The sequence below is a fragment of the Amphibalanus amphitrite genome, unplaced genomic scaffold, assembly GCF_019059575.1.
Source record: "Amphibalanus amphitrite isolate SeventyFive unplaced genomic scaffold, NRLGWU_Aamphi_draft 000188F_arrow, whole genome shotgun sequence".
Lineage (NCBI taxonomy): Eukaryota > Metazoa > Arthropoda > Thecostraca > Balanomorpha > Balanidae > Amphibalanus > Amphibalanus amphitrite.
In genome coordinates, this window is record NW_024881683.1 from 340,507 (window position 1) to 355,163 (window position 14,657).

Here is a 14,657-nt window from a genome sequence, read left to right on the forward strand (position 1 = left end):
TTACCTTTGATGACCTCTGGTGACGTGACCTTTGGGCTTTGACCTGACCTAGAAATGACTAATTACTCCATCTAGAATTTCGGGCGCTCTTTCGAATGCCACTTACTACGTGTCGCTATGTGGCCCAAGAGCCGAGTTAGAAGGGGGAGTATTCAATCAACACCTCCCGGCCCGGCGCGTTTGACGCCGAGCACCGGTCCGGCGCGGGTTGATGTTTGGCTGCCACATCCAAAGTCGCAAAAAGTCGCAAAAAATGACTGTTGGATCTTGTAGTGCAATGAATCATTGACATGTAGCGAGATTTTCGAAGCGGTACTCTGCGGTACTTTTTTTAAAAGTCTATTTGTGTGTGACATCAATTATGTGAAATTATATTTTCGTCTTTAAATCTTTGCGGTGCCAATACATCATGACCAAGTAAGAGTTCGCCATTTTCATGTGGTTATGTGTGTTCTGCAGACCCGGAGCTATCGTTTGATGTATACAAATGTGGAATTCCTCCTCAAATTGTGATTGTTTTCGTGGATCAAAGATACGTTGTCGAAGAGTGCGGGGGACGAGTTCGGTCCAAACGATTCCGAAGTTCGTGTTTAAGCTGAGTTTTCGCCATGAAATAGCAATTGTGTTGGAAAACAAAGACCACAGCAATGTAGTATGATCATTTTTGAACAAATTGGTATAGGTTTCATTGCACATCCACAAAGCTCGATTTTTTTACCCATGTCGTGCTAGACCTGGCGATCGGCCCAGTGTGGCGCGGTAGCGGATCGGTAGTTTGTGCCTTTTCACTTTTGGTGATATGCGGTTTCTCCACGTTGCCTGTCTGGACAGGAGTGGCCTCCCGCGCCCACTACCGGCCGCGGTCGGGTTAGCCGCTTGGTTCACGTGATCGTGTGACCAGCAAGATGTCCGTGGTGCCAGAGCCGGTAAAATTGCAGTTGTTCAGCACTCGGGAGGGACAACATAACATGCGGCACCAACCGCGCATCAATTTCGGGACACCCTGTACGCCGCCGTCCGATTCTCTCCCGGCACTTCCCACCGACACGTAGACGAATCTGTAGTCGCCGTCCACAGTGGCCAGAACAGTGCTGAAGGTGTGCTTGTAGTTGTAGTATTCACTTCCGGTGTTGGCTGGCGCCTGCAGGTGCTGCAGGTCAGCATGCTTGCCGTCCAGCGCGGTCACGCAGTTTGGGAAGTTCCACCGGTCTCGGAAGTGGGCCTCGCTCCTCTCCCAGGTGCGGCGAGTAGGGGAGGCCAACACCTCCGGACCGACGGCGGCGATGATCGCGGCACACGTGTCGTACACTATGGCGTGGACCGTCCTCTCTACCAGGTGGTACGTGGAAGCCAGAGCCGAAAACTCCATTCCTGACGCCAGAAACCGAAGCGTAACGGCCAGGCGCTGCGCGGCGTCGATTGGCTCTCTGAAGTTGGTGTGTTGTCTAGTGATAGTTGGCCCGATCTTGCTTAGAAGAGCAAAAGTGTCGCGGGTCATCCGGAGGTAGCTGCGGTGTCGTTCGGGATCGTTGGTACGCACTACGCAGCTCTTGTACGAGGTTAAAGAATTCCCCCCGAGCTCGGCGGCGGCGGTTCACGTCAGCGACCCAGCTCTTGTGCCGACGTTTCGGACGGCACTCATCGTCATATTCCATCATTAATAGCTGAGCTTCGGCCAAACTTAGGCCGACTTCCATTCTCAATATATAAAATGTAGAAGCAATAACCACGCAATAACAAGAAAATGTACTATAACTTGAGACGTTTTGTCAACATTTGTTTTCCTAACGGCGGCATTTGCTTCAGCTAGTTGCTTGTCTGATGATGCCTTGTGGGCGAAAATTCACCCATTAGAATACATCACTTTTGACTTTTTTACATTTCTTAAGTCGAGGAAAAGGTCATTACAAATACTATACTTAATCATAACAGGAATGATAACTGAACTAATTAATAAATCGCACGGCGTTTAACAGAACGGTACATCATCGGTGATCAAAACTTTTTTGGAAAATATTGTTCACATCTCCAATACAATGTGCGCTGACCAGTTTCCTCAGTAATTCAGGCTGTAATTCTCGTGCTGTGTTCAAACTTCAAAATGATGTTAACAGTGAGGGCCAAACTTAACCCGCGCCGGAACGGGGGGGGTCTGAACACCCCCCCCCCCGTCTAACTCGGCTCCTGGGCCACGTAGCGACACGCGGTAAGCGGCATTCGAAACAGCGTAATTTGGGTCAGGTCAAAGGTCAGGTCGCCAGAGGTCGTCAAAGGTCAAATGTCCATTTCAACAATTTTGGGAACTGCCAACGGCTAACTCGGGAACCAGTAGAGCTACAGCGGCGCGGAAAAGCGCATTCGATAGCCCTTTTACAGACCTTTAAATCTTCACCGGAAAAGAGCGAAGAAAAGAGCACTGACTGCACTGCGAGGCCAGAGAAAGGAAGCACTGGTGCGCTGGCCAGTGGGTGCACTGCAGTGTCGGATGACAGAAGCATTGGTGCATTGGCCAGTGAGCAGTGCGAGGTCAGAGGAAGGGAGCACCGGTGCACCGGCCAGTGAGCACTGGGGGGGGGGGGGGTCTCGGGACGGGCGCCAGTTCTTACATTCGTCTCGGTGCACAGCCTCTTTGCCTCCGTCTCCTTCCTCCACGTCTCGGCGATGATGCCGGCCTCGCCCAGCACTTGGATGCTATAAAACAAACAGCTGCCACGCTTATCAGGCAGTTATTTATTTTATGTAAGCTGATTATGTAATGACATATATCGAATTTTTGATAAAGTAAAACTCATTTTCAGGCGTGAAAATATAATTTGAAAAGACTGCAAGTGAAGGAAGAAAGCGGCGATCACGAGCATGTCGGTAAATCGCATTGATAGCCATATTAGAACGTTGAAAGAAAGAACACAACCATTGAGCATTTTGTTTAATTATTAGTTAACGTCATGCCATTACACGAAACTTATCATTCACGACGTAGTGATACAATCCAAAATTTGGCAAATATATTCCTATGCAATGAATACCATTAACCCGGCAGTTGCTGGGGTATTTCGCCACCCACCGTTTGCTGGGGGGGGGGGGGGGCGTTAAACGCCCCCAGCCGATAACTCGAGAACCAATAGGCGCAGCGAAACGCACGAGGCGGCAAACGAAAGAACGCGACGAGACGCTTCAGATGAGTACTTTAAAGTTGAATTTTGAGGTCACAGGTTGGGTCAGGGTCAGGTCAAACACCTGAAATCGGGCTTTCAGGAGCATGGGCTTCAGGACTTCGCAATGGGCGCCTCTCGTCATAAACTCTGTCAAAACGGTGCACAACCCATCATATAAGGCCTACAAGAGTGTCAGCTCCATGTAGGGGTCAGGCAAGCATAGGTCAGGGTCAAGGTCAGGTCAACCGGGTAGGCAAATATCCCCGAAAATCAAAACTGATATTCGCAGCCTGTGACACATGTTTTATGGGTAATTTGGGGCGTAGAACACGATAGTCACATTCATTTTATCATATGTGTACGTGTTTGGCTCAAAAAGTTCAATTTAAGAAATGCATGTATCATGGTCGTGAAGTAGTCACGAGAAATTGCCAAGATTCAGTTCAAGATTTTGGAAAATGCGGAACGAATATCAATAATCGAAGATAGCCATTTGATTGTTCATGGTATTGGCAGTCTAATGGCGTTTACGGCATGTCTTTATGTCCATTCTGTGATTTTATATGATTTTTTGAACATATGCCGTTTTTGGTCGAAAACTCAGAAATCATGACGTCACTAAAACCTCGATATCTCAAAAAATTTCCGACCAATTTTTTTGAAACTTTGTCACAATGCACTTCAATCAATTCCCTACAGGTACCTAAAATTTGGCGCGCCTACGGCGCGCCGTTTTTATGCTATGGCTCGGCGAAAAAAGTGGGGGCGTTTAACGCCCCCCCCCCCAGCAACTCGCGGGTTAACTAAATGATAAAAACGACGACGAACTGCTTACGCGTTTGAAATTCGATCCCCATACGGGAGATCTTTTTGTAGAATGGCGTGTCCTCTGCTGTAGGCCAGTTTGATGGGTGCCCAGATGAGACGGCAGTCGGCTTCGACCGTTGCCTCAATGTTTGCAACCCTGAACGACAGGATAGAACAGTAGTTTACGCTTCGCACTTCCTGAGCATGAAGCACGCAAGTGAAGAGCAATGAGACACATGTACACAAGCTATCCGTTGGTTTCATCATATTTAAATTTGTATGACTGGAATATGTAACTAGCATGGCGGATCACTCGATTTATGCAAGATTTCAAGCAGAAATCAGCCTCACAAATATCTTTGATGACCCCACGCATGATTGAAAGGAAAGGTGCTAATGAATGCTCATGATAAATGTGGATGCATCTGCTGTTCGTGACCAAAGGTTTAAGCATCCGGTCATTAATTAATTAATTGGAATCATGCTATAACAAAGATACATAATAGAACAATAATAGAAGTCGTTCACATACGGTGAAAAGAGGACATATTTTCCACCTTGCAGAACGCGATCTATTCCAGCTTCTAGGTCATCGATGAACATATAACGGCGGCTTTCAAAAGTCTGCAGCTTCTGAAACAAAACAAAATAACACCTTAAAATGACCATCCCACCATAACATAAGTTTTGAGTTCAGATAGTCAAATTGGGGTCTCTGACCTGCAATTACCTGTTAAGACACTCACAACATCGAGAAATACTTAAACTCTGAAATATTTAATTTCAAAGTTGCAGTTTTCGGATTATAAGGGTCTAACGCATTTGAATGCCCCCTTGGGCTTTGTGACATCAGCGCAGTTCTAGCGATTTTGAAATATAATACTGAAAAAAACTATTGCTGTGGCGGATATATACCACTTTGCGCGCAACACCTGCCACACTTTTAAGATACCAAATTATTGCTTCCAAATGGCTTCATAATAACAGCGAAAGTAAACAAAAGTAAAAATGTATTGTCAGTTCTTACCGAGAGCAGTTCATAATCAAGCGATCATAAATTGAATCAGAATTCAGATGCAACAATCCGATCTTAACCCGCGCCGGGCCGGGGGGTGTTTGAACACCCCCCCCCCCCCCTGCGGTTTTTCGCAGATATCTCAAAAAAGCTCCGTCGTTTTTGGCACACCTGTTCGTGCATCTTTTCCGCACGTGTTGTGAAAATTTCAGACCCAGGTCGCCTTAGGTCAGGTCACCGGGTCACGCCAAGTGACCTCACCTCAGAAAAAATAAGAATGCTCGTCATAGCTACACCGGTTGATCGATTGCCTTGAAACTTTCAGCGATTAATTAGAGCAACAGTATCTATAAAATGTATATCTCGGAATTTTGATATCGGTGACCTAAGGTCAGGTCACTTTTTGCGGCCGGTCATTATAAGGCAATGGGAGAAAATTGAAAAGCGTCTGTTTTGCACGAACGCCATTCTAGACACTGCCAAACATCGAGATGTAGGTAAAATTGACACACTGAACCGGAAAATGGCAACTGACCCCTCGTTATGTCCCGAGGTCATCTCAGGTCACGAACAGAATCTAACAGTTTTTCGCTAATAACTTCTGATAGAGGCATGCTAGAGCGTTGAAAACGCCTTAGATGCGTTCGGGTCGACGTTGCGGATCGACTGATATGCAACATGACCTTTTCCGGTCAGGTCATGACCTTGACCTGAGGTCAAATTTTCAAGTTGACCTTTCAAGGTCAAATTATAGTTCATTCGACATGTCTCGACGAGAGGAACACGATACTGGTAAAAGTAATGTCATGGCTCTTTTGAGTCAAAAGTTATCGCCGCAAATCGCTTTTCGTAAAAACGGCTATTTTTGGAGTTTTTGCCCTCTGGAGGCTAAACCGTTGACCTGATGTCAAATCTGAGAGCACTACTCAGAAAGGCCTGTAAAATGGCTATCGAATGCGCTTTTCCGCGGCGCTTTAGCTCTATCGGTTCCCGAGATAGCCGTTGGCAGTTTCCAAAATGTTGAAATAGTCAACATTTCACCTTTGGTGACCTCTGGTGACCTGACCTTTGACCTGACCCAAAAAAATGACCGAAGATTTTTCGTCCTTATTTTGGACGTTCTTTCGATTGCCGCTTACCGCGTGTCGCTACGTGGCCCAGGAGCCGAGTTAGAAGGGGGGTCGTTCATACACCCCCCCCCCGGCCCGGCGCGGAATCTCAGAGCACCGGCCCGGCGCGGGTTAAGTAGCTTTATGTTGTTCTGTGTTCGTTACGGCAAAATCAAAGTAATATATAATATCATCCCTATATAATCCAGAACGAGGCCGGTGTAAATAAATTTTCAAGACCGAGGTTCTTACTGGGGTTTCGAACGAGCTCGAAGGCCGTGTTCAAAAGCCAGTGAGGACTGAGATTATCACCGGCTGAGTTTGGTCTTGACCTATGTACATATTTTACTGTATGCCAGCGATAAATTAATGTTCTAACTTCTAGGCCGAAGCTCTTGACCCACGTTTAAAGGAAATAGTTCACTTTTTAACATGGGTTTTGAACTGGAATAGCAGTTCCGTAGCTTGGGCTGAGACGAGCATAAATCAGGAGCTTTTACAGCCCAACGATCACCCTAGGCAAAGATATTCTATTTCTCGTCCCGAAAAAGGTGTCTTGCGTTGAGGATGTGTGCCCTGCATATATTTGCATCCAGTATGAAAAGAGCATGGGTACCGAAAATTCTTCAGAAACTAGAGAAATTATCTACGAGAACTCTAGAGAAATTCACGTACTGATCAATAAGGACATTCAGGGGAACATTATCGCCCTTGCCAGTAAAACTAGTAAAAGGGCTAACTTTGCATGGTTATTTAATCTTTAATGCATTATTTCACGCACTGGCGGATCCAGGGTTTCAGCGCGGGGGGCATACCAGGTCACGGAGCCAAACCTACTCCTAGGGTACCCCCAAATCCTGTCTTCTCATCGGATTTAGGCCACTTATTTTTCGTCATAGCCCTGATACGATAGTTTTTTTCTAAAAACAAAAAAACAAAACAAATGGTAGGCCACCTGGGCCCTGTTTCACCGGTGAAAGCAACACGCTGCTATTACACGTGTCAAATTGGGTTTCCATGGAAACATCAACAAACCATGGCGTCGTCAAACTGTGTGATGTCATGAAATATTGATGCTAACATCTTCACTGCCGTGCGATCAAACAAATGTATCAAACGCATTCAACGAGACAGCAACTCTGTTCCAAACGTAGCTATGCAGCGTGCTGCTATCCAGTGGCGCGGGAACCGGGGGGGGGCTAGGGGGGGCTGAGCCCCTCCAACTTTTCGGCTGGGGGGGCTCGTAATGTATTTGAGCCCCCCCCCCCAGCTGGAGGAATCGATATCGGAAATCTACCAACACAATTTCATAGATTCATACATAGGCGCGGGAACCGGGGGAGAGGGCAGTGGGGGAAGCTTGCCCTCACAACTCTGGGGCCGTGGGGGCGGTGCCTCACAACTTTTCATGAGGCCAGGAGCCGTTGGGGCAGCTTGTCCTCCCCAAATTAGGGGTTGTGAGTCACAAAGGAAGAAAGCATGTGAGTGAAAAATCTACCTATTTTACTGACTCGGCAACGCATTTGGCAGCTTAAAACCTTTATTCCAGGTTGCCAAAACGATAGTTTCTTCACTCAGCTGAGACGGAATACCTCACTTTTTTGCAAATATTTTCTGCTTTTTTTTCGTTGAAAAGGGCAAGGTCTGAAAAATAAGTGGCCTAAAACCGATGAGAAAGCTAGATTTGGGGGTACCCTAGGTTGATCTCTATGATGGTTCAGCCCCCCCCCCCCCAGTCTGGAAGAAGTTCCCGCGCCACTGCTGCTATCACTGGTGAAGCAGGGCCAATACCCCACTGGCAGATCCAGGAGGAGGGGGCTTTTGGGACAAATAACCCGGCAGCGCCAGAAATCGACAGAAATTTACGTTTTCGTTTCAGGAATAATACGAAAACTTAACTTATATTACGAAAAGTTTATTTTAAAGTGCACAGTAACGCGTAAGGAATACAAATTCGATCAGTTTTTGGAATTTGGAGACTTCTTTGAGTGTATGCACTTCCCGCAGCGTCGCCTTTCTGGATTCGCAGTGCCTGGCCCATGTTTTTATATTAGTTTGTTGCCCCCTCACATTGCCCTACTAGACGATTAAACAAATAGAAAATACAAACCTCTAGCCTCAATGCTACCTAGCACAAAATTTTGCGCTGAACCTGAGTCCTTTTTTTAGCATTTTTAGCATTTGGCATAGGTCGAGTCAGGTCTGGTCAGGTCAACCGGTAAGTGTTACGCCAGCTAGTCAAAGGTGTTAACTGCCAGTGACAGCTTCATAGTTTGTAACATGTTGCATTGGCATTTGGCACCAAAATTAGGTACTTCTCAAATGTTCAAATGGGCTCTAGATTCGACAAAATCCCAAATTGACTTTTTTTTTGCTTTAAAATTGACATTTTGACAAAATTGACATGGAAATCATCTCCAAAGTTGACTCTCCAAAAAGTGACTAAAAGTAATCTGAGGTCAATGCCCTTGACCTGACCTTTGAGTGCCCTTTGGCACCAATTTATAAAGCATGAGACTACAATCATTTCACGTGTTGGCACGTTTATAAGGCACAACAAAGTCTGGAAATGCATAGATAATGTGGTATACGTCGAATCGCGATTCCGGCCTGACATAGTCTCGACAAGCAGGTTACAGGTCAAGGGTTACGAGTGGCAGGGTCATGAAATTTTCAGGAAATGTGTAGAATTGATTATCACGAAATTACTTAAAGTTTCACCCCGATGGAACACTTTTTACCCATTTTTTTCGAAAAACGATGTGTGGGTCTAGCCGACCCCCTAATAAGTGCGAGGGTTAATCTCACCCAAACACCGGAAACAAACAGCTGCTCTCATCCCATAGCTCTGCGATATTCTTATTTGACCGAAACAAAGCTTCCTCTAAAACCTAGTGGTCGGCAGGTCCTCCGGTGTCGTGCCCCCTTTTCCGGCGCCAGGCAGGGCCGTTACCCCCACTTTTGGTCCCATTCTTTCCATGCAACGCCCATAGGGCTAATGTTAAAATGCCAAAATCAAAGGGGGGACGGTGCCCCGGTGCCCTCCCCGTTCCGCCGCCTATGGAGAGGAAAGATGAGTGAGCAAGGGATTTGAGAGATAGGTAAAGAGACAGGGGAGAAATGAGATTTTATTGCTCCGCTCCTAATAACACTTCCTAAAATAAAAAATAACTGGCCGTAATTATCGAATAAGAATCGGAAAATGTCAATTGAACGTCTGATTCGCTTACATCAATCGACAATCCGCCCTATGCCATGTTTGACATGTTTGCAGTTTGCACCAAAGCCAGCTTGCAGGCTATAGCCTATACATCGAGGCAGTGGTATATACTATACATCCCGGTGAATTCCTGCATATAGCCGAGACCTCCGGCGGTATTTTCCCACGATCAGCCGGATTTCAAAGTCGTGTATTTTTCGTCCATGGCAGGTGGCCGGCGCAATCTCGGGGAAAGAGGCGCTCCAGTAACAAAAGCACGAGCAGATCGCCCAAATGCCGGTGGCCGCGATAATTTCTCTAGTTTCCTGAAGACTTTTCGGGACCCATGCTTTTTTCATACTGGATCGCGTGTGCCTTACAGAAACTGAAAAGTTCTTCCTATATCAAAATATAGAAAATAATCTTTTGTTATAAAAAGGTTTTATTTTCTTTGCTGATCATTTTGAACATAAAAAATCACAAATCCATTGCAAAAAAATAATTTCGTGAAAGTGAACTATTTCCACCTTTAAACGATACCATCCCAAAATGTTGGCTTATGTGCAGACTGGAAAAGCATTTTTGACCGTGGTCACTTTGCTTACACCAGTGGCCGTATTCACAATCACGGGTTAAAGGTAGGGGTAGGAGTAACGGGTAACGGAACGGGTTATTTTTTGTGGCTGTATTGACAATCGAAGTTACCCCTCCCTGATGGTCGCCCGGCGCCATGCAGACGGCACCTGGCCTGCGTGGTGCCGTTTGGGTTTACATCAGTTATTACCACACCCTTCCGGCTAATGTATTTGAATAGGCCAGGCAAACTAAAATATTGTAAAATGTGTATCAAAGCAGAATCCAAATCCAACCCATCCGTTTCCAGGCATGAATGCTATAATAATCGAAATATTTTGTATAATTGGTCATGTCTGCAGCCCCTCGGGACTCTAAGCACAAGCTGGGCTTACTACAACATTTTATACTACAACATATCAGGATGGCGCATGAACCACTCGCCTGCAGAAACTGATATTCAAAACCATTTTCACGGATGAGTATCTTCCAGTCCTTCAGGTTTTTGAGCTCTTGCAGCGTGCTGAACGGCATGGCGAACCTGTTGGAGGCCAGCAGGGAGACGATGTTGCTGGTGTAGGCCGTGTACAGCAGCATGGTCAGCATCCACAGACAGATCAGCGCCTGGCGGGCCGACAGCGTATTCGGCTGGAGACCAGTGCCTGAAAACCGACACAGTCTGTGAACAATGTAATCCCGTCATGCATGTGAAGACACTTTGAAGGGCATGAGTCCATGGCAGCCAGGGCTGCGGAGTCGGAGTCGGTCGGAGTCGACAGTTGTGACCGGACTCGGAGTCGGAGTCGATTTTAGAAAAACGAGCCGGAGTCGGAGTCGGAGTCACCGAAAATCTGTCGACTCCGCAGCCCTGCTAGGTCTGCGGAGTCGGAGTCGGGAGTTGGAGTCGGTCGGAGTCGACAATTCTGCCCGGAGTCGGAGTCGGAGTCGGAGCTGGTTTTTGAAAGCCGGAGTCGGAGTCGGAGTCGGAGTCGCCGAAAATCCATCGACTCCGCAGCCCTGATGGTAGCTTCATAAATATCCAAAGGGCTATTCAAAATTGATTTCAGCGTGAAAGCCTCCAGCACACTCCTAGTGTTCGATGCCCATGTATATCAATCATCATTTTCGGGTCCCTTAGATCATCTATCCAATGGTAGATATGAGACTGTTTTGAATGTGATCATTTAACATGTGAGTGCGTTGCGGAAAGGGGAGCGATCGCATAAGGTATCGATTTCGAATGCCTCACGTTACCTGTTTCAGCCCTGAACCCTATCAGGCCCCTATAGCGCGTGACTGGACGCTGTGAGCTCACAACGCGGTCATCTGATTATGTGACGGCGGAGGGCCACCGAGTTGAGCTATTGGTTCGGATTGAATTGGATAAATGCACTAAATATGGCTCTAAGCTACACAGCAGTGCCGCTGTGATAACGCGACGATGTCCCGAGCGAGACGTAAAGTAGTGCAGTTACTAAGCCACATCACATAATCTCCAGCCGCCGGATCGGCCGGCCACATCCTGTCTCCCAGCTCCGGCCCCGGCCCCCGGCCCCGACTCACCCTGTTGGAGGACGGTGCCGGTGACGATCCAGGCCGAGTCGGCGGCCGACGAGCGCGTGTCCACCGGCCCGGAGAGCAGCCACAGGGTGGCGCCGGCCGCCAGCCACGCCAGCACGGCCACCCCGAGCAGCGCCAACCACACGGAGCGGCCGAACGGCGCCAGGTAGGCCGTCCAGTTCACCTCGTCATCGGGCAGCGCCAGCGCTGGAGGCAGAGCAGATCGGTCGGAGCGTGTCCTGATAGGCACTAGATGACCCGTGGGTGAGTAATCAGTCGCAGTGAGGCACCCGCAAAAGTCAGAGGGTGTCCCGTGGCCTGTAGGACCGCAGAAGGAAGGGTAGTATTTATTTCGTACTAACTGCGGTGCTGCAGTAGGTAGATGGAATGTGTGGAATGTGTGGTTTACGAGTGGACGGTGTCCACTGTGGATACATACTGGGGTCTCTGATGAGGAAGCTGTGATGCGTGGACTCGATGTGAGGCGTGAAGTCCACCAGGGCTCTGCGCTCCTCCACAATGGCAAACGAGGCCAGGCCGATCTCCAGCTGGCGCTTGTACACGTTCCCGAGCATGCCGCCCGCTGTAAGATTCCCCTTCAAGATGTGCCTCTCCGGAACGTGAATCTCGGCCCTGAAAGCACACGTGTGAGGTGGCACTGTTGAACAATAATTAGAGAGAAAGTCCGTTTGTCAATGTAGCTCTTTTGCAATCAATATATTTATGTAAGATAATTGCAGAGGGAGGGAAACAGAGCGAGAGAGAGAGAGAGAGAGAGAGAGAGAGAGAGAGAGAGAGAGAGCCAGTGATAATGAAGATAGAGATTTCTTTGCTTACCTGAAATTTAGTCGTTCTTCCAGGAAGCTAAGCAGAGTTCCCAAGAACCCGGAGACTTGGAGCTCTCCATTGGGAAGCTTTTCCATGGTGACGTATTGATCCTGTGAAAGTTAAAGGGAGATAATGAGCTTTCTTTTTTCTTAAATAAAAATTACTCGACATCTATACTATTTCTACTGTAGTTTCTATAAAATATGAAAATTTCCTAGCACATTTTCGTATGTGAAAAAGGTTTTTATTTTTGCAAAAAAGAAGCAGTACTTGCAGTACTTGTAACACCCACCGAAATGCGTTGTCCTTCTCTAATCTCTATAAAAAAAAGTCGCAGTATATGGCGCTTTTGTTTCAAACAGCGACGCTTGGGTTTTTGTTTATGTTAGTGTTTCCTCTCTGTCGCTACTGTGTCCCGTGCTGCGACCCATTCCAGTTTGGCTGTTGTTGGCCGTACTCACCCATTTTTCGGTTGCGCTCCTCATCCGCCACAACCGTGAGTTAGACGACGTCGGACGAGAGAGGGAGAGAAGTAATAAAAAAAAAACGAAAAAGAGACGGAGGAGACAATGTTGAGGACATTGGCGCCGTTGGGGATGGGGGGTGGGAGACGCGCCACTCGCGGCCCGCCTCTGTTGTCACCGTCGTCCCCTCTCACTGACTGACGTCTGTCCTCTCGTCTCCTCCCTCGCCCTCCCCACCCTCGCCCCTCCCCACGGACTGCCGCTCCCCAACCCACCTCCGACCCAGCTGGTCTTCACACTCCAGAGGGGCCACTAAACTTTATTAGGGGACCCTAATACTGATTAGTGTTTCCTCTCTGTCGCTACTGTGTCCCGTGCTGCGACCCATTCCAGTTTGGCTGTTGTTGGCCGTACTCACCCATTTTTCGGTTGCGCTCCTCATCCGCCACCAAAAGCCCCAACTGGAACCGACAGGTAATGGTAGGAGATTGGCACACTCAGATTCTCCTCGTTAAGCTACCAGAAGGACTGGTTCTCGAGAGTAGAAAAAGTGCTATTTGAATGCCCGGTGGCCCATCACACAAGGCGCAGTGCTCACCCAACGAATGTCATCCTTCGCAACACTAGGGCAGTGTGAAACGTCGCCCTTCCAACACCAGGGCAGTGTGAATACGAACACCAGTGCCGCGTGAATCGACACCCTTCGCAAACACCAAGGAATTGTGTGAATCGACACCCTTCAAACACCAGGGCAGTGTGAATCGATACCCTTCAAACACCAGGGCAGTATGAATCGACACTCTTCGCAAGCACCAGGGCAGTGCGAATCGACGCCCTTTAACACCAGGGCAGTTTGAAGGACACCCTTCAAACACCATGACAGTGTGAATCGATACCCTTCGCAACAGCAGGGAATTGTGTGAATCGACACCCTTCAAAAAACCAGGGCATTGTGAATCGACACCCTGCAAACACCAGCGCGGAGTGAAACGACACCCTTCAAACACCAGGGCAGTGTGACTCGACATCCTTCGCAAACACCAAGGAATTGTATGAATTGACACCCTTCAAGCACCAGGGCAGTGTGAAACGACACCCTTCAAACACCAGGGCAGTGTGAATCGACCCCTTCAAACACCAGGGCAGTGTGAATAGACTGCAGTGAGAGTCGACACCCTTCAAACACCAAGGCAGTGTGAATCGACACCCTTCAAAACCAGGGCAGTGTCAATCGACACCCCTCAAACACCAGGGCAGCTTGACTCGATGGATCTTTTTCTTGTGCTCAACGTGAAGTAGCAAGAGTGTCTTTCGAAATGGCTAAAGCAAATGGCTGGCCAGCTTTTTATTCAAACGACACAGCTATGTATATATATAAATAATGGTGATAATAGCATGGGGGATGCCCAGGCAGATGCTTTAAGCGCAGAATACCTAAGAAGCATGAACATTACGGTCACTTGGGTGAAACATCAATAAACCAAATCGTTCAAACGCCATCAGCACGTGCTTACGTTTAACCATCTTGGTATATCCAGGGATACGCCATAAGTCGCGGGACAAGGAACATTCCGCTACTTGGGACGTCACACGACGAAGCGACTCGTCGAGGGACACGCTTACACACGGCAGGCCACGCCACCGACCTGACCTAACTTACCCGGGCATTGTCGAGCGGACCCCGCTAGGTCACGTCACCGAACTGACCGAGCATTCCAAGCCCTTGCCGCCCGGATCTTTGTCAGGTCACGCCACTCACCGACCGCCCTAACTCTCAGGTCGGTCACCGTCCGGGCCTCTGCCAGGGCACGTCACTGGACTAATCTAACTTTCCAGATCTAACTTGGCCACGTCACTCACCCCAGCACATTGCCCCAACAGACGGTAAATAACTTTTGAAAATACCAATTTCCAATTTTAGTGTTTTCTGGACCAAAATTTTGCGAG

General features: G+C 48.0%; 1 protein-coding gene across 1 annotated transcript in view; it reads right to left on the reverse strand.

Moving 5' to 3' along the window:
• LOC122384384 (glutamate receptor ionotropic, delta-2-like) overlaps positions 1–14,657 on the reverse strand; it is a 49,035-nt gene that overhangs the window by 19,144 nt on the left and 15,234 nt on the right. The window contains exons 2-8 of the mRNA XM_043371750.1: positions 12,256–12,356; positions 11,858–12,051; positions 11,422–11,625; positions 10,303–10,520; positions 4,495–4,595; positions 3,991–4,119; positions 2,607–2,691 (exon numbers count right to left, since the gene is read on the reverse strand). Of these exons, the coding sequence (XP_043227685.1) occupies positions 2,607–2,691; positions 3,991–4,119; positions 4,495–4,595; positions 10,303–10,520; positions 11,422–11,625; positions 11,858–12,051; positions 12,256–12,341 (1,017 nt within the window). The 5' untranslated portion in view covers positions 12,342–12,356. The remainder of the gene's footprint in view (positions 1–2,606; positions 2,692–3,990; positions 4,120–4,494; positions 4,596–10,302; positions 10,521–11,421; positions 11,626–11,857; positions 12,052–12,255; positions 12,357–14,657) is intronic.